We start from the raw sequence: 21,008 nt of genomic DNA on the forward strand, positions 1-21,008 counted from the left end.
ATAGTTAGAGCCGACCTGTGACAAAGAAGCTGTCACAGGTCGGCTCTATCGATCGGGAAGTGAGCTGAAACATGCACCGATCTGCTCACTTCTCGATCATCTCCCTGCAGTGAGCAGTGACTGTCAGTCACCGCTCCCTGCAGGGATCCCCCTCTCCGATCCTCCAATGCTGACTGGGGGAACGGACGGAGGAGGGGGTGGGCACAAAGGCAGAGCCAGCTGTCACTCACGCAGCTGAGTGGATCTCGACAGTAATGTCGGGATCCGTCCCGGCTGCGGCGCTCACATTATATTGCGGACAATAGCCTGCAATATACTGAGCTTTGGGTCACGGGAGGAGGCTAGTATATGTCCTCCCGTGACCCTAAAGAGAACTATGGGGGAAAAAACTTACCCCATAGTTCTCTTTTAAAACAAATAGAAGGACTGGCAGAGCTCCGGGGGTGGAAGAATCATGTCTGCAGGTCTCGGTGCCCTCTAATATCTATGAACGGTCTTTGAACTCATCAGCCACCATAGAGGAGCTGTTATCAGCCCCCTGATTACCCAAAGCATGATTACATACAATGCAATTTCATTCTGCCTTAGGGCTGCTGGAGCGGGTTGTGTAGGCTGAATAAGATCACTTTCTGGCCTGGACATGCTCCAGCAAATATTGCATTTCAGATGTTGCATTCCAGTATCCGCTCCCCAATGATGTCACTTGATATGGTGCTGGCTCGCTACACTTTAGCCTTCCTTCGCACTGTAATCGGCCCGCTGTACAGCTCCGTGCTGCGTGCAGGGCTGTATCGGGCAGCTCCCGGGAAGGACAGGTGCTGCTTGTGATTAGTACGCAGCCCCCATCCTTCTCTATGGGACTACGCGGCCGTACACCCCCCTACGCTCACCTCAAGTGCAGGTCTGTGCGGGTGCGTGTTTCCTGGCTCGGACGCAGACAGGATCCAAAAGACAACAAAAACCGGCGGCGCCGGTTGCAAGAATAAAGCCCAATATGATGTTGGTAGATACACAAAGGAGGCTGCTCCCACCGGTCAACTGGACCCTCGATCTGGGAAACAAAAGATAAAACAGAGCGCCTCCATAGTGTAAAACAGTTATTTATTTGAACGGCACACAGCTGAAATTCTACTCACAAAAAGGTCGATCGATATAAGGCTTGCAAGAGATGAAGTATGAAACTCTGACAGCGGGAGTCTCACGGGGTGAAACAAATCAAAGGTCCTCTGCCCCTGTGAGTTTGGTTGGTCTACGCGTTTCAGGGGCACGCCCCTTCATCAGAACCTCTGATGAAGGGGGCGTCAGAACCTCTGATGAAGGGGGCATGCCCCTGAAACGCGTAGACCAACCAAACTCACAGGGGCAGAGGACCTTTGATTTGTTTCACCCCGTGAGACTCCCGCTGTCAGAGTTTCATACTTCATCTCTTGCATGCCATATATCGATCGACCTTTTTGTGAGTAGAATTTCAGCTGTGTGCCGTTCAAATAAATAACTGTTTTACACTATGGAGGCGCTCTGTTTTATCTTTTGTTTCGCAGACAGGATCCATCCTGTCACCGTACGAGTACGCTCACCCGCACGGACGTGTAGGGCGGGTGAGCGTAGGGCGGTGTACGGCCGCGTAGTACCATAGAGAAGGACGGGAGCTGCGTACTAATAACACGCAAGACCTGTCCTTCCCGGGAGCTGCCCGATATGGCCATGCACGCAGCACGTAGCTGTACGTTGCCGGCCATTTCTAGTGTGAATGAGGCCTTAGAGTGGGATAACAAGTTAAGTGAAGCCTCGAAGAGAGTGTAAAAGGATACCAACCCTCGTCAGGGTTTGATTGATGTTTTCCCACTGGGGAAACTTTCCCCTTACTTCCTGTGTGGTCACTGGAACAGGAGGTGAAGGTAAATCTTCCCACTGGGGACACAGACAATAAACAAAACCTGACCCAATTCAAAATTTTAGAGTGATGTTAAAGTCAAAAGGATTTTAAGCTATTTCAAATGCTGATGAAATCACTTACAATGGATGCTGCTTCTTGAAGTTTAAAAGTTTTAGTTTCCTGCAGAATCAGCTGGTCCCCCGAGCACTGGTCCTGACTTCCTGTTTTAGAATGACTCCTTTCTCAAGCAGAGTGCTGTGCAGTCACCCCTGTGTGTTCAAGTAAGCTGTGTGTGTCTCCACAAACACACAGACACAGCAAATCAAGCTACTTCCTTCCTCCCTGGCCCCCTATCCTCCTTCTCCAAGGTAACGTGTGTCCCCGAAAATAAGACAGTCTTTTTTTTTTTTTTGCACGAGAAAAGACACTAGGTCTTATTTTTGGGGGATGTCTTACCTGGGTGGGTGAGGACTGGACGAGGTCCAGGAAGGCGGCGTGCTGTTGCCGGTCCCGGGGTTGGCGGATGATATGCCGCTTCCATCGTGCGTGCGGTCGTGTGGGCGGGAGCTACGGCTGGCGTGTAGGCGGACATGTGGGCGGGGCGGGAGCTGTGGCCGGTCTTTACATTTAAAATTCAGTTTATGTGCAGCTACCCCGAAAGTAAGACCTAGCGGATTTCTGTAATATAAGACCTACCACCGAACTAGGTCTTATTTTTGGGGTAGGTCTTATATTACAGAAATCCCTGAAGATAGCGCTAGGTCTTACTTTCGGGGTAGGTCTTACTTTCGGGGAAACAGGGTAGTAGATGAAGTTTGCAATGGCTGCACTGTCCTTTGTGATCTTGTAGTGGACAGGAAGTTTAGGGAAGCCGAGCTGAGAGACTTGGAAGCAGCTGTTCAGAAACATGATGATTGCAAGTGTTTGGGCAAAGATGTAAAGCAATGCTTTGCTGGGCAATGTATACTTGTTTGATCTGGATTCATTATTGAAAAAAAGTTTGAGCATTTAATGCTGCTTTAAGCCCATTTCCGAGTCTGGTCCCACCTAGCTCACTGACGTCACTGGTTGCCAGGAGCTGAGCAGGATGCCAGCCGGAGTGTCTGCTCAGCTCCCTGGTAACCGATGGGGTCAGTGAGCTGGGCATGAAGCCGGACAGAACGTCACAGGTTGGTAGGAGCTCTAAGCAACCTGGGACGCTGTAACCGTCCCTCTGCTGCCTCAGGCTGCCCCTAGACATAAGCAAGCACTTAACCCTTGCAGGTTTTTGTTTGCCCGGAGATGGGCTTTAAACAGATTTTGCCTTGAGTGTCACTTTAAATGAAATAATGGACTCATTTTGTTGTACGGTGCTTAAGAGTCCATGAGAATAACGGGGAGTACATACAGACACAAAGGCACGGCAGAGTGATAAGAGGAGGGCTGCTGCTGGAAATGAAACCTAACCAAAATCTTTGTGTACTCTGTCGCCATGTGGGCAGTGTATCATGTAATAAATGCCTCCGAGCTTTATTGATTCAAAGCTGCTATCTACATCAATGTTGCACAAACGCTGACGCTTGACAATCTCCCACAACCCAGACTCTCCATGACTCAGTCTTCTGATTCAAAAGCTTCAGACACAACACTGCCAACTAATTAGTGAGAAAACAGATACCCAATTGTTTTGGGTTTAGAGAATCTCGCCATATTTCAGGGCTCTATTACACTAAAGATTCCTATTCGTGCGACTGCAAATTCCAATACAGTTGTGGCATAGAGTGATTGCTCGCAATTGATCTGAATGTCAATAAAACCTTGTAACAAAAATTTCTAATCATTGGAAATCATTGCAAGATGGTAGCAATAATCATTTGTGCATTGGTGCATACCAGTGTCCGTAATAGAGCTCTACATACAGCTGTCCATTATTGAGACAGGTTAAAGGGTATGTGAAGGCATTACCCAAATGTATTCCCAAACCTCTCACTTACACTCTAAAGCAGCCTTCCTCAACCTTTTTACCCCAGAGGAACCCTTAAAAAAAAGTCAATTTCTGCAGAGACTCCCTAAACCCCTAAACCTTTGTATGGATTCATTTGGGGTGCTACTCAAAAGCCAAGGGAGGCCACACTGCTTTACAGCCCATCCATCTCCCTGCCCCCCACTCCCACCCCCCCTCCCGCAGCCCATCCATCTCCCTGCTTTCCCCCCTCCCCTCTGTCCTCACCCGCATTCCATCCAACTCCCTGTTTTCCCCATTACCTCCCCTCCCACAGCCCATCCATCCCCGTGCTTTGCCCCCTACCCCCTGTCCTCACCCACATTCCATCCAACTCCCTGTTTTCCCCATTACCTCCCCTCCCACAGCCCATCCATCCCCGTGCTTTGCCCCCTACCCCCTGTCCTCACCCACATTCCATCCAACTCCCTGTTTTCCCCATTACCTCCCCTCCCACAGCCCATCCATCCCCCTGCTTCCCCCCCTACCTCCCCTCCCGCAGCCCATCCATCCTCCTTTTTTGCCCCTACCCTTACCCCAAACAATAGGTACATGTGGGCACCTCTTCTCAAACCGTCTTCCGACACTTGGGCTCCCCATGACTCAGGATTCCTTGCCTTGACGGCCTATGTTGCCTGGGTGCCATTGCACCCTCTAAAGCTGTGACTGTTTCCTATAATTTTCCATTGGAAACAAGTTTTGTTTTATTTAGGTTTTATGCACCAGATTTTCCTTTTCTTCCCTCTTGGTTGCAATGCTTTGTATGCTGACTGAGCATGTAATCTGTAAAAACGCCTACAAAATATTTTAAACCAAAAAAAAAATTCAGGTCTCGGAGGACACCTACGAAAACAAAATCATCAGGGGATTAGTGTGAAGAATGCTGCTTACATTGGTGGTCACTGGGAAGAATACCCCTCTTACAATGGTGGTCAGTGGGAAGAATACCCCTCTTACATTGGTGGTCAGTGGGAAGAATACCCCTCTTACATTGGTGGTCAGTGGGAAGAATACCCCTCATACATTGGTGGTCACTGGGAAGAATACCCCTCATACATTGGTGGTCACTGGGAAGAATACCCCTCTTACAATGGTGGTCAGTGGGAAGAATACCCCTCTTACAATGGTGGTCAGTGGGAAGAATACCCCTATTACAATGGATGGTCAGTGGGAAGAATACCCCTATTACAATGGATGGTCAGTGGGAAGAATACCCCTATTACAATGGATGGTCAGTGGGAAGAATACCCCTCTTACAATGGATGGTCAGAATGCCCCCTTAGGCTGGCCATAGACCAAGAGAGATTAGTTGCAAAAAAATTGTTATCAGAACATTCATTCAATTTTCCAATGGTTAATAAGGTTACCCCTGAGCAGAAAACAAAAAACAGCTATTGGACATGTACGGCAACCCGCAGTAAGGCTCTTGCCATCAGTCCATTTCCATGCAAGTAGTTAAAATCAAATTATATTTCAAACGGCATTCGTAAAGTCTCTGATGGCATTATCAAATGCTCTGACCAGAGTTTTCATATGAATGTTCATATGAAAATATACCGGTGTATGGCTAGTTATACTTGTGCTGTCAAGCTACTGGCTCAGCCGTTGGCCCTGAAACTATGCAGACACCGGATGGGAGGCCAATAAGCCACTGCCCAAGGCACCCCTAGTAACTTCGAGAAGCCCTGTTTGAGAATGGCTACTCTAGAGCAGCGGTCGCCAACCAGTGGTTCAACGTTCCTCAACATGTTTTCAGTCATGGCATACTTTTAAATGAATGCAAAATCTCAAGGAACCCCAGTCAAAAAAACATAAATATAAATAAAGACGTGTAGCCCCTCCAAAATCCGTACCATTTATCCAAGATGGGGGTGTTGGAACTTCTTGCGCAGCCTCACAGAGAAACACAAGCACACAGTCTGATATGAATGCTGCTCATGGCTTGAAAACAGGAAGGAAGCCACAACTTTATTCTCTACCTCAGCGGTCGACAATCGGTGGTCCATGAGAAAATTTTGGTGGGCCCCTCTGATGCCGTGCAGGCTGGGCCGTCATTGAAGCAGCATGGAGGCTCCGGGGCTGCCTCTCACTGACTCAAGCAGCGGCTGTCACAAAGAATGCGCAGCTCTCACTACAGTGCGGGCTCTGCAGGAGGCGGGGCATCTCGTCAGTTCCCGGACTGAGCAGGCTGCGGGTTATAGAAAAAGTGGGGAGAAGCCAGATAATAGTGGTTCAGTGTGGGGGAAGGGGAGGCACGGGGTGATTGGGGGCAGTACTGAAGGTAGGGGGGGGCATGTGCTCCAGGCACCGCCGGTAGTAGTACCTAAGCTCCAGGCATGCAACTTTTCCTACATGGAAAGGTGCGGTCAGGGAGAATGATGTCATGAGTCTGCTGCAAGCAGGAGGAAGCATTTCCTCAGTCTACTCCCAGCCAGTGATATAACTGTAAAGGCAAGTGTAGCCGGACTCTAGGTGTCACAATCTGGATCAGGCTCGGAGTTCAGTAGCTGAAACAGCAGGCAAAGTCGTAGTCAAACGGGCCGAGTTCGGTACACAAGCAGACGGTAGTAGTGGAGGAGCAGGCAGAAGCGTAGTCAGAGATCAAGCCGAGGTCAGTAACAAAAGGTATCAGGTATGAAGTGGAAGACAATGAGAGTAGTCGGTGAATCAGCACCCAAAGGTCGGTACACGGGTAGCAGTATGAGCGGATCGTATCACAAGAGGCGCAGGAAGCAAGATAATGGCAGGAGCACAATAATCTGGCAAACTGGAAGGGCAGAGGCATGGCTTAAATAGGAAGTTCAAGGGAGGAGCAAGGAGTTCAGAGTTCAGCAGAAACTAGGTTTAACTGAGGATTACACAGAAGATCAGGCAAGGAGCTAACCAAGGTTCTAAGGTGGCTCAGCAAGTAGAACACTGCCAGCTACAGTAGAGGCCCTGGGTTCAGATCCGGTTCCTGACACTAGGCTTGTGTTATCAACATCAGATTGAGATGCTTCAGAGATCAGCTCTGGTGCATTGGACCTGCAGTTGACCTCCTTCTGACCTTCACAGGCACCAGGGGTTTCATAATTTTACCAAAATAACTATCAATTTTGGGGTAGAATTCTCCTTTAAAAACCGGCAAGACTTGTCAGCAATATCTGGTGTAATATAAATTAGCTGTTTGATGGCAGCTGATGATACAATAAGGGAAAATGCAGCACTGGAGCTGAGGCTTGGTGTGATCATTCAAATTTGTTCCAGTGATAATTTTAGACATAGGATTGATCACTAGACAAACATATTCCACACACATGCTGAACAGCTGTTTGATTTGAACCATACTCTACTCAATCATACTCGGCAAACTCTTCTTACCTTGCATGGGTCTAACCTCTCGAGAGGCATCTCTTCTTCTGCCCCACTGCCATCCTCCATGTCACTATCACCCTCTGAGTCACGAGTAGAGCCATGCTCAGCTGTAATATGTGGGGGCTCCATCTCCTCTCGCCCACCTTCCTCCACCTCCCCAAGGAAGCACATCTCCTCGCTGGTAGATGGAGAACTGATGCTGTCAATTCCACTGTCCCTGTTTGCCAATTTTCCTAAGGAGTCCTGTTCACCCCTTTCTTCTGCATCTCCCCCTCCCACCAAAAGTCTTCGCCTCCTCTCCAGACTAGCCTGGGAAGCATCTGGCTCAAGAAGATCCAAGAGTTTGTTCTCCAGCTCTCCCATGCTGTAGCCAGAGTGTTGAGAGGGTCCGATGTTGACCTCGGTGTGGCCGTCGGAGTCGTTGACTGTATAAGTGCGTTCAGGTGGGATGATTGGCTCCCTGTGGAGTAAAAATGATAAAAAATGGTTAAGTTAAATTTATTTTATTGATTTGCAAGCAGTAAGCCATGTATGGTCAGCAAGTCCCTCAAGTCTTATACTTCGCTGGCCATGGTCTTTAGAGACCTTCACTATCCTTTATGCATTCCAACATTGAATGGCCTCTCCATAGAAGTTAACATCATTTTGTAAGAAGAGATCTTTTGAGAAATTCTACGGTGGTGGCTGTGTGGTTCACAGCAGGCCACAAACGTAAAGATCTTCGGGAAGCTATGAACAAGTTAGGATAAGACTTTAAGGGGTGAAGCAGGTAGATTTCCAGTTATCCCTTGAAGGTCTACTACAACCAAAAAGGTTTTTTCTATTTTTTCCCTTATGGACAGAAAGGGAAGGGAAAGAATATCCATGATGTTCCCTAAATTCCTACCCCCACAACTCTTCAGGACCCACAACTAAACCTATTTTTAGTAAAATGGGAATGGTTAGAACCACTGCAGGCTATTGTTACTGTCCCAATGGCAAACATTCCAAAAATGAAAAAAATAAAGTTTGGACTTGAGCTGGGCTAAAGGATAAATGTAGTTTTAACTATGTTAAGCCTAACTGCCATCACTACATTACTAACAGCCCCCACTACACACCTCTGACCTGCAGGTAACCTGTACCACGTGTTAGGGCTGCTCCCATCCTCCACTTATTTCTATAGGCCCTAATGAAGAGGCAACCTACTTGCAAGCCTTAAAGGAGAACTATGAGGTGAGTGCTTTTCACTCACCTCATAGTTCTAGCCGACCTGTGACAATGAGACTGTCACAGGTCGGCTCAGTAGATCAGGAAGTGAGCGAACACATACCGGCGTTCGCTCACCTCTCGATCCTGTCACGTCTTGTCTGTCGTGACAGGGGAGGGGCTGGATTCCCCCCGCTCCGATCCGCCAGCGCTGACTGGCGGAACAGACGGGGGAGGGGGCGGGTACAGCTGGCTCTGCCTCTAGATAGGCAGAGCCAGCTGTCACTCATGCAGCTGGGCGGATCCAGACATAATTGTCGAGATGTGTTTCAGCTGCGGCGTCTCAGTATACCGCGAGCTGTAGCTCGCGGTATACTGAGCTTAGGGTGACAGGAGGACGCTAGTTTGTGTCCTCCGGTTACCCTAAGGAGAACTATGGGGAAAAGCTTTAACCCCATAGTTCTCCTTTAAGGGAGATGGCTTTTCCATTACAGCCTTAGAAGAAAAGGCATTGCCTGTGCAGCACTGCACGACCCACCGTCTCGAAGCACTGGCCAACCCAACATAGGTCATGGCTCTTGGTCCAGGGTTCCTGAAGTGAGGTTTGAAGTGAAACAGCTTAAAAAAAACTTCTCATTGATATTAGCTGAGCCTAACAAGATGAGGAAGCCACTGCAGACAATTGGCTGTCAACATTGCATCATAAAAACTGTCTGTTCTGCCCCACAGTAACCTTTATTTTCCTTGGTAGGTTTGAGCTGTACGACAATTCACACAGTTCTTTCGTAATGGGCATTGTTATTTAAAGTGACACCAAACTCAGGAGATAAATCTTAAAAATACATTCAGGTAGCTTAACTATTAACAAAGAAGTAACTAACTTGTGTATCACTCGGCTGTAGATCCTCAAATCATCTCTGAATTGGTGCTGACACTGTCCTTCCTTCTGGAGGGGGGCTACTTTTGTTCCCCATGGTCCCTGTGTGTTGTAAAGTCGTGACCGCTCCAAGCTCGCTCCCATAATGGGCTACGATCTCAATACAAATCACATGAGACTGTAGTCCATCACAGGAGTGAGCTAGGAGCGGTGACTACTTTACAACACACAGGGACCATGGGGAACAAAAGTAGCCCCCCTCCAGAAGGAAGGACAGTGTCAGCACCAATTCAGAGATGATTGGAGGCTCTACAGACGAGTGATACACAAATAAGATACATTTTTGCTAATAGTTAAAGTACTTAAATGCATTTTTAAGATTCAACTCCTAGGTTTAGTGTCACTTTAAGGCACAATAGTAATTTAATCCACCAGTGGTCACTCCCAGGGCTGGATTTACTCTCTCTGCTGCCCCAAGAGGCCGGGTTCCTCAATGCGCCCCACTACCCACCAAACCCCTTCCCAATTGAAGAATGGCAACCAGATGGAGGGGGGCGGCAGGGTTGGTTTTCATTTTGTTATTTTACTTTTTTTATCACTTTTTTTAATTTGTATTTCTTTTTTTTTTACTTTTTAAAATTTGTTTTATTTAATTTTTTTACTTTTTTATCACTTTATTTATTTTCATTATTTCTTATTATTTTTTACTTTTTAATTTTACATTTTATTATATTTTACTTTTTTTTATACATTTTTATGTATTTTTAAAAAACTTTTTGCTATTACACAAGAGCTAACAAGCCGATGTGTGATAGCATTTGGAGGTGACAGGTTCTCTTTATCGCCTGAGGCATGTTTAAATCTATCCGCCTGGCTGCTGTGCTGCCCCTCTATTTCCTGCTGCCCCAAGGCCTGGCCTCGGTGGCCTTGTGGGAAATCCGGCCCTGGTCACTCCTTCATGGAGTTACATAGTTACATAGTATTTGAGGTTGAATAAAGAATTTCTGTTGATTGCGAATGTTCACATATGGTGGGATCTCCACCACAAGGACTGCTGAGAGATACAGAACAAAATGGCAAAAATGTAGATTTGTTTGATTCCTTTTTTTAATTAAGTAAAATTCTATTTTAATGATATCCTGATCTAATACTAAATTCCACAATTTCTTTACAGTGTGATAATCCGTGGATGGTTTTCTTTGAATATGGTGATGTGGTACATAAACGGTTAAATTCTCTGAAGAATATCTGGCTGGGAATATTTGTGATGATACTGTGTATAAGCCTCCAACAGGAAACAGGGTGAAAATGATGTGATGGAATGCTTTGATAAAGAAAACAGTGATTACGTTTTAATGGTAAAGTTCTGTTACTGTGAGAGAGGGGAAAAGATCAAAATCAGTAGGACTGAGAGATAAAGCTGGACTGTATTAAAGTGGAACTCCAGTCATCACCAGTCAGTTTTATCTGAGCTGTAGAGAGAACTGGCTAGAACAAATGTAGTGCTTCCATTGCAAATTTTAAAGATGAATTGCTCCACAGTGCCTGCAGCTGTAGAGGTCAATAAGGGCTTGAGTCAAAGCTTATTTATTGATTGGTAATAGAATGGCGACAGGTTTACAGAAAGGTCAGGCTGTCAGGGCTACACTTTGCAGTAGACATTGCAGCAATCAGATGTCAGCAACACTAATGGATTTCTTCATACCCTACAAACATGCATGTTTAAAGGAAACCTGTTGTGAAAAAAAACACGTACGCTACTACTGATGAACTCTCCTTCTGAAAAAGGCTAGCAGCATGGCTGTCACGCTGACCTGGAAGAAGAATGTAGATAAAGGACTACTCACATCCATGATTGTTGCAGATCAGAGACTCAGAGCCAGATAGGTCAATGATTGCAGCCTCCATATTTATCTGATGATGAGTGTACATTGGCTGGCCAGCTGCTATTGTTTTAAGAGAAAAAACTTATCCTGGGAGAGTCCTTATCCTTTAATCCCAACCAAGCTCCTTCAAGGCCACCTACTCTACCCCAACGTGTCTTATATAATCAGAATTACATTTGATCCTGTAGATATTGGTGGTACTGGGAGATGATCATCTTCTGTCTATGGAGATACAGACATCAGCACGGGGACAAGACATATGAACATGATGATATAGACAGAACTCCTTAGAAGAACCCAATTATCTGCAGGTGGATGCATAGAAATGATAAAGGTGCTGCACCTTACAGATAATACAAAGCTAAAGCCTTTGTCAGGTTTTTCATATTCTCTATCTAGTTCCTTTAGGTCCCATTCAGACTGGAATCGGCGGGCACGTACAGCTCCGTGCTGCGTGCACGGCCGTATCGGGCAGCTCCCGGGAAGGACAGGTGCTGCGTGTGATTAGTACGCAGCCCCCGTCCTTCTCTATGGGACTACGCGGCCGTACGCCACCCTACGATCACTTCAAGTGAAGGTCCGTGCGGGTGCGTGTTAACTGGCTCGGACGCAGACAGGATCCATCCCGTCAGCGTACGAGCGTACGTATCGGGCAGCTCCCTTCCCGGGAGCTGCCCGATACAGCCGTGCACGCAGCACGGAGCTGTAGGTGCCGGCCGATTCCCGTGTGAATGGGGCCTTACAGTGGAATATATCTTGTCTTCAATAGAAATGCAAACACAAAGTCTAGTTTTTGCAAAACAAAATTAATGAAAGGTGCATATACCTTAATGATTTGTTTTGCATCAGAGCCTGCAGAGCATTGCAACCTCCATCAGTGGATCACGGGTGCAATGCTGCAACTCCTGCAGACTCTTCCTCCCAGTCTCTGTCTGCCCCCGTAACTTACTGGATGAAGTATGAATGGATTACAAGTACGTTGATGTCACTGCACTTCACTAACTGCTACTGCCCCACTGGGCTGCTAGACCGGTCCCCACAGCCTCTTCTCTCCTGGGCTACAGCAATCTAAGGACCGCTGACATCATCATGTCTTATGCAGGTGACCTACACTGAGTGTGACGCCGCCGAGGGACATTCCATAGTCTGGGCAGTGTGGGGGAGAGGTAAAACGCTGACGACCGTGGGAGCCGGGATCAGGTGAGTATATCTGATTGGAACCCTCAAGACAAAACAAGCACTTCACTTTTGCAGCCAGGGGGTGGCCCCACTTCAAGTGTAAGTTTTTTATTTGACCAGAGTTCTTCTTTAATGAATACATAACTGCAGTAACTGGTGTATTATTATATTTGCCTGGAGTTCACCCTTAGCCCTGCTTGGACCGTACCTGATACAAGTCTAGCTGCTAATATCCCGCCATGTAAGCTTCATTCACTTACCTCTCAAATTTCTCAATCAAGGAGGTAACTGCTGAGGGGGTCCCATCCTTGTCCACACGCAGGGATGCCCGGGAGAGTCGGGGGTCTGCTGGCAAGGGACGCGAAGGGGGTGGCGGAATATGACCTGGAGTCCGGGGTCTCCTCACGCTCTGGAGATGTGCGGGCTTTGGAGGAACTGTACAAAAAGTAAGCAGATTATTTTATGATTATTATTATTCAGGATTCGTATAGCACCAACAGTTTGTGTAGCGCTTTACAATATAAAGGGAGATGGTACAGTTACAATGCAATTCAATACATGAGGAGGTTAGAAGGATCTGCTTGTGAGAGCTTACAATCTAAAGATGCAGCTGGAGGATATTCCGGTAATAACCGAACATTCACCCTTATACCAAAAAAAATCCAAAGAACAATAGAGATCTGTCTGCATCACATTCAAAATAAAACTCTCACTTTTTTTTTTGGAAGGGAAGGGAGGGGGGGGCGGGGGGGGGGGGGGGGGGGATTAGAGCAATCACAATCTCCAACTGTCTCGTAGCTTGAGGCCTTATGCAGCCATGGTGGCCCGCTCGGACATTGAGGAGCCTCCACATGGCCGGTATAAAGGGAATAAGTGTAAAATCTAATCCTAAGAGGAGTCTTGTGACTACATGAAAGCACGAGGCTGCATACTAAGAGCCTTCATCTTACTCCAAGATGACTTTAGTATAATTTTATGTTAAAGCAACTGGGGCAGCTAAAGTGGAACTCCATCAAAAATATTTTTTTTACCTACAATGGGAAAGGTTTAGAATATCTATAAGGCGTTGACTGCTGTTGGTGTCCCTGTTGAGAAGACTTCTCCTTACTTCCTGTCCCCGTGACATGACATCCATCCAATGTGGACAAAGACGGTAATACAATGAATGTTCTAATATAGTTGGTGCAGATCCTCTCTCAAATATTATTTTTTTGCTGTCTGTGAGATGGATAGATAGATAGATAGATAGATAGATAGATAGATAGATAGATAGATAGATAGATAGATAGATAGATAGAGATGTAGATAGATAGATAGATAGATAGATAGATAGATAGATAGATAGATAGATAGATAGATGGATATAGATAGATAGATACGGTAGATAGATAGATAGATAGATAGATAGATAGATAGATAGATAGATATAGATAGAAAATGAATGAGAGTCACCTTCAGGTTTGGTGTGAGCTGGACGTCTGGGAGGTGTCGGCTTGGAGTTGCAGGGATCTGGGACGGACCCATTACAGTCGGAGGAGTTTCCAGGATCAGATCGGAGCCTCTGGGGTTTCTCTGGGTGTATTGGGATATGAGCCGGCTCCAAGGAGAGGCTTTTAACAAGCACTTGAGGCTTGGGCTGGGGCCCTGGAAAGAAAAGGATGTGGTAAGCAACCGAATTCATGACAAGGAGGAGTGATTCAGAGGAGGAAAGATGCAGAGAGACTCTGACACACATGGAAATATTTAATATATCAGTGCAAAGATTAATGGCCACCCTGAACAGCCAATCAAAAATCAGGTTATTAGTCAGGCTATTGGACCAGTTCATATGGGTTCTTGCATACTGGTGTTCTCGGAACTTCATCCGCAATGACCATAATCACTCTAGTAGACCTATCATTAAAGTTCACACCTTAGGTGAATCAGTGGGACGTATCTCAGAGTGAAGGAATTCAATTATTATTCTGGTTATTAAAAAAGAAGAGCTATTTATATGCCATCAAGAACAAAGCTATTGCTCCTGAGCTCCCTCATGTGACTTGGAGCCAAGGGTGGACCGAGGCTGCCTGGAGCATTGTGGAACCATAGAGGTTTCAGGGCAATATTATTAGTTTTTGTATTTTAAGATTATACATGGTTAAAGGAGAACTATGAGATGAGTGATTTCCACTCACCTCATAGTTCTAGCCGACCTGTGACAATGAGACTGTCACAGGTCGGCTCACTAGATCGGGAGGTGAGCGAACACATACCAGGTTGCTCACCTCTCGATCCTGTCACGGAGGGGCTGGATTCCCCTCTCCCCGCTCCGATCTGCCAGCGCTGACTGGCGGAACGGACGGGGGAGGGGGCGGGTACAGCTGGATCTGCCTCTAGCTAGGCTGTCACTGTCACTCACGCAGCTGGGCGGATCCCGTCATCTACGTCGGGATCCGCTCCAGGTGCGGCGTCTCAGTATACCGCGAGCTGTAGTTCGCGGTATACTGAGCTTAGGGTAAAGGGAGGACACTAGTTTGTGTAATCCCGTTACCCTAAGGAGAACTATGGGGAAAAACACTGACCCCATAGTTCTCCTTTAACTGTTTTATATCATATGTTTACAATTTATATACAATGTTTCTTTTACAAATAGGAATTTAAAGGAGAACTATGAGGTGACTGAAAATGACTCTTCCTCATAGTTCGAGCCGATGTGTGACAATTAAACTGTCACATGTCAGGTCAATAGATCGGGAAGTGAGCGAACACATACCGTCGCTCGCTCACTTCTCGATCATGTCCCTGGAGAGAGCCGTGACTGTCAGTCACGGCTCCTCGCAGGGATTTCCCCCCTCACCTGTCTGATCCTCCAGCGCTGACTAGATAGGCAGAGCCAGCGGTCACTCACGCAGCTGGGTGGATCTCGACAGTATTGTCGGGATCCGTCCCGGCTGCGGCGGTCTCAGTATACCGGGAGCTGTAGCTCGCTATCTACTGAGCTTCGGGTCACAGGAGGACGCTAGTATATGTCCTCCGTGACCCTTAAGAGAACCATAGAACCATAGGGAAAAACACTTACCCCATAGTTCTCTTTTAAGGCAGACTCGTGACTCGGGATCCACAGAGCACTAGGGGAGTCCTAAAAATACAGCCCTGCAGAAGCCGTCTGCCTTCAGACGGTCTCCTTCTCTTTCAAACTCTGCCCTGCATCCTGGCCACGATGTCATTGTACTAATTTGGCTGATGGATGACTAAAACCAATGTGTCTGTTTTAGCCTTTATCTCCAGATGATATGCATTGTTGATTATATGTCCTTTTCTTACTCCTTAAATCTTCCATGAAATTCCAATAAAGACTTTTGAAAATTAAAAAAAAACTGTACAGCGTATCGAGCTCTGTACACAACATCCTTTTTTTTTTTCCCCAATACAGCAAAACATGTGAAAATGAGCCCAGTGCTCCACCTGCTGGCTGAACAATGTGATGCACAAGATTTCTTCCTAATTTTTTTAATCCTTAAGATTATTTTTAAAAAAGTACACAAAAAGCACGATACATTTACCATGGTTTTCTATATATTCCACCGGCAGAAATATAAACCTCAGCGAAGTCACAATCCTCACATTTCACATTTCACCTAGTCGTTGTTATGGAGATTTGTAGCTGTAACAACATTGCATACTTGCCCCACCCAGCAACGACGGCGGTTATATATATATACTGTATATATATATGTAGTACTCCTCTCTTGTAACACCCTTTTCAGTGCAAATATATCTATATAACATGCCGGGATCACTCTGTAAACATCAACTCAACTGCTAGCCCAACAGCAACACAGAGAGCTTCAATGGCCGCCGCTTCTATGTGTTACATGTGGAATGCGGTCTGACACAAGACGTTCTATCACCTAAGGCAGTGGGGGTCAACTCTCTTGATATAGGAGGCCTCAAGTGCGGCCCCTGGCATCACCGAAGGGCCACATATAATATTTAATGGTTGGAACGCATCAGGAAGCTGTCAAGAGAGTGCAGACATGCAACTGGGGATGGTCAGAGACTACAGGCATGTGCAAGAGGTGGTTAGAGAATGCAGTCATGATACAGGCGATGGTTAGAGAATGCGGTCATGATACAGGCAATGGTTAGAGAATGCAGTCATGATACAGGCGATGGTTAGTCATGATACAGGCGATGGTTAGAGAATGCAGTCATGATACAGGCGATGGTTCGAGAATGCAGTCATGATACAGGCGATGGTTAGAGAATGCAGTCATGATACAGGCGATGGTTCGAGAATGCAGTCATGATACAGGCGATGGTTAGAGAATGCAGTCATGATACAGGCGATGGTTAGAGAATGCAGTCATGATACAGGCGATGGTTAGAGAATGCAGTCATGATACAGGCGATGGTTAGAGAATGCAGTCATGATACAGGCGATGGTTAGAGAATGCAAATGCAGTCATGATACAGGCGATGACTGGAGAATGACAGTAAGTTTTGAAGCCTATGGTAGCCAGGCACATAGCATTTATCTCCATTTTGGCTAAATGCTCCTTGACCCTAATGTTGGCCATACACTGCTCCAATTTCAACCGAGTACTGCTAACTTGGCTGAAATTGGACCAGATTGGCCTTCAGATTGGCACAACAACAGTGCGTAGAGAGCTTCATGGAATGGGTTTCCATGGCCGAGCAGCTGCATCCAAGCCTTACAGCACCAAGTGCAATGCAAAGCGTGGGATGCCGTGGTGTAAAGCACGCTGCCACTGGACTCTAGAGAAGTGGAGACGTGTTCTCTGGAGTGACCAATCACGCTTCTCTGTCTGGCAATCCCATGGACGTGTCTGGGTTTGGCGGTTGCCAGGAGAACAGTACTCGCCTGACTGCATTGTGCCAAGCGTAAAGTTTGGTGGAGGGGGGATTATGGTGGGGGGTTGTTTTTCAGGGGTTGGGCTCCGCCCCTTAGTTCCAGTGAAGGGAACTCTTAAGGCATCAGCATACCAAGACATTTTGGACAATTTCATGCTCCCAACTTTGTGGGAACAGTTTGGGGATGGCCCCTTCCTGTTCCAACATGACCGCGCACCAGTGCACAAAGCAAGGCCCATAAAGACATGGATGGGGGAGTTTGGGGTGGAGGAACTTGACTGGCCTGCACAGTCGTGACCTAAACCCGATAGAACACCTTTGGGATGAATTAGAGCGGAGACTGCGAGCCCGGCCTTCTCCCCCCAACATCAGTACCTGACCTCACAAATGGCCAAACATTCCCATAGACACACTCCTAAACCTTGTGGACGCCTTCCCAGAAGAGTTGAAGCTGTTATAGCTGCAAAGGGTGGGCCAACTTGATATTGAACCCTACGGATGCCATTAGAGTTCATGTGCGTGTAAAGGCCGGCGTCCCAATACTTTTGGTAATATACTGTATATATTTTTAGGGGTTTAAGTAATTCTCAGGCCTAAAATGTATTTATAACGTGTGCAAACAAACCGCAAAAGAGTTAAAGGGATAAAACATGTAGAATTTCGCATTTATTGCAGAGATTGAGGTTATTTTTTTACCCTTGACACTGACAAGCCCAAAACTGAAAACTTAGGCGTGCATATTTACCTCCACTCTCTTTTATTACTTTTTACAACCATTTTAAGGGTCGTCTAGCTGCCAGTCTAAAGCCCACATGGCTCCGGCCAATAAAATCACGCATTGAGCACACAAAGACTTTTGTCAGCTTGTCACAATATATATATATTCAGATTCTTGCTGGTATCTGCGGTATGTGAGCTGCTACCCCTTCCTTTCTTTGTGTGTTACCCCTCCCAATGAATGTACCTGCAGGGCCTACGGGAAACAGGTTAACTCCTGGGTGACCCGGCCATGCTGCAAAGCTATTCACATTCTAAGTGAACCACCAAGACAGGCAACTGAGACCCACAAGGGGGTCACGCCGGGCAGGCACCTAAAGTGTTAATAGCCCAGCCGACTGTGTAAAAGGTATCAGTAAAGTGTCAGTTCATGTTCTGTGGAATGGCACTGGGGTGCGATCTTCAGGCGCCAAGATCACATGTTCAAAGACCCCGTCCACCGCGTTCTGCTGAGCAACATATCAAACAGCTGTTGCAGAGCTTTTCTGAAAATGCTAACTGCCTGGCTGTCTGTGGCAACTTTCCAATGGCAAAAAAAATTATAATAGTAATAATAAACATGAAAAATATGAAAGAAAACATATTTTTAAAAGTAAGGAAAAATGAGAATGGGGCACACTTTACAGCAAATGACTGCAACGCATGTTAACCCGTGCGGTTTGAACTATGACATTAGCAAGGAAAACATCCAACTACAGATCTGTCATTTGCCCTAGAGTGATATCAATTCAATAACAACAAGGAAAATGGTAATAAAGCGCTGTGCTCCAACTGTCAATTTTTAAGCTCACGATTAAAAATTGCACCTGGAAATCTGATGGGTTGTTGTAGATACAATCAGATCACGCAGTATATTTAAAGGAGATTTCCACTCACCTCATAGTTCTAGCCGACCTGTGACAATGAGACTGTCACAGGTCGGCTCAGTAGATCGGGAAGTGAGCGAACACATACCGGGTTTGCTCACCTCTCGATCCTGTCACGGCTCTCTGCCGTGACAGGGGCTGGATTCCCCTATCCCCGCTCCGATCTGCCAGCGCTGACTGGCGGAACGGACGGGGGAGGGGGCGGGTACAGCTGGCTCTGCCTCTAGATAGGCAGAGCCAGCTGTCAGTCACGCAGCTGGGCGGATCTCGACGTCGATGTCGGGATCCGCTCCGGCTGCGGCGTCTCAGTATACCGCGAGCTGTAGCTCCCTATATACTGAGCTTAGGGTGACGGGAGGACGCTAGTTTGTGTCCTCCCGTTACCCTAAGGAGAACTATGGGGAAAAACACTGACCCCATAGTTCTCCTTTAAGTGAAACCTTCACTGAGAGAAAGAACTCTGCCATTGTTGACCTTGTCTGCTGATAACGCTGTCTGGCTAGCTGGCTGTCATGCTGATCCAGTGACTCAATAACTGACGTGGAAGTATGCCGATCATGCGTTCTGGCTTCAGGATCCATTGAGATCTATGCGTTGCAGTAATGTGCGTTAGCAACATTTGCGGCAGCTAGTGTTGCCACCTGTCCAGGATTCACCCGGACAGTCCAGGTTTTGAATGCTGTGTCTGGGTTTCATGGCAGCAGAAACGCGGACACAAGATGTCAGGCGGGCAGGGGCAACCAAAATTAAGATAGGGGCTACTGCCCCCACTGAAAATAGCCTCAACTGTGATATTTACATATGAATAAGTCGCGACTCATTCTAGAGTTGCCACCTTTTTTTCCCAGCAAAACCCGAACACTCTAGCGACGCATGGAAAATATTTGGGGGAGAATTAGTCACGGATTATTTATATGTAAATAGCGCCACGCATTTATATGTAAATATCACAGTTGAGACAATTTTCAGTGGGGGGGCAAGTGGCCCCTATCTTCATTTTGGTTGCCCCTGTCTGCCTGACTAATGTTCATTTTGAATACACTAAACCAAGGCATTGGCATTGATGCGCACCACAACGCTCAGTGCGCTGCATCAGGGTGCATGTCCTAATGTAAGGACCGTTGTGGTGCGTTGGCAGCCCATTGAAATGAATGAGTGAACGTGGGTTCAGACTAATGCGTTAATGGGCTGGATTGGACTGAGTTCCAGTCGGTGTAGAAAGTACTGTATGATGGCTATACGTGTAAAGAGAGTGTTGAATGATCTAATGAACTACATTGTGTCAATCAGAATAACCTGAATGTCACCAGCACACCAACAGCATTGCAGTGCAAAAAGTTCATTTATTTGAACGTCATATCACCAAAAATAGCGATTTCGGGGCCACGCAGGGCCCCCTTCATCAGGCTCGGCAATGATACGTTTGATTCCCCCATCCACACTAAACATGGGCAAACCTCCCCTGCCAGGCTACTGTATTCTAACAGCCAGCACCCACTGCTGGCACAGAACCCGAACAGTTACTCATCAGCTTGTGTCAATTTGTCAGCCCGGCTTCCTTCACCAAAGTCAACTGAGCAATCGGAATATCCGTATGATTTCCTAGTCATCGGCGGGGTCAAATCAAGGATCGTTTTTTGACCTTCGTGATGAAAAAATCCAAAGGAGCAGGACAGACAATATCTCTGGAACGACAAATTTCTAACAGCGAATGTGCTTTCCGTTCAGGAAGCTCCATTTATTGCCAAAATCGGGTGTTAAGACCAAACCAAATTTTGAAGGATATTTAGGAAGCTCTGATGACATTATCGAATGTTCTGATGACATTTTTCCATGAGGATTCTATGAAGCGTCATAGGAAATTCTAGCAGCTGTACACATTTTCAACAACTTCACTGGACGGGAGTGGATTACTACAAGTATACCGGCCCCGCGCAGGGCCGGATTTCCCACATGCCAACCGGGGCCCAGGCCTTGGGGCAGCAGGGAGTAGAGGGGCAGCAGGGGTGTGGAACTCCTATCTCCCGACGCCCGGGATATGCAGTTCAGGGGCGCCGGGCGGGTTGTTGTTTTCTATATTTAGCTTTGGGCAAGTAGGGCTAAATGTACAGCAGGGAAGCCGCCGCTTGTTTTGTACAAGTGATATCGGTGATACATACAGGGGGGGGGG

General features: G+C 46.8%; 1 protein-coding gene across 2 annotated transcripts in view; it reads right to left on the reverse strand.

Annotated features, from left to right (window-relative positions):
• Window positions 1-21,008, reverse strand: part of FGD1 (FYVE, RhoGEF and PH domain containing 1) — a 144,270-nt gene that overhangs the window by 33,103 nt on the left and 90,159 nt on the right. For both annotated transcript variants that reach the window (XM_018565514.1, XM_018565516.1), the window contains exons 2-4: window positions 13,794-13,985; window positions 12,602-12,776; window positions 7,218-7,671 (exon numbers count right to left, since the gene is read on the reverse strand). In XM_018565514.1, coding sequence (XP_018421016.1) covers window positions 7,218-7,671; window positions 12,602-12,776; window positions 13,794-13,985 — 821 coding nt within the window. The remainder of the gene's footprint in view (window positions 1-7,217; window positions 7,672-12,601; window positions 12,777-13,793; window positions 13,986-21,008) is intronic.

This window comes from Nanorana parkeri, unplaced genomic scaffold (genome assembly GCF_000935625.1).
Source record: "Nanorana parkeri isolate BGI_ZX_2015 unplaced genomic scaffold, ASM93562v1 scaffold854, whole genome shotgun sequence".
Lineage (NCBI taxonomy): Eukaryota > Metazoa > Chordata > Amphibia > Anura > Dicroglossidae > Nanorana > Nanorana parkeri.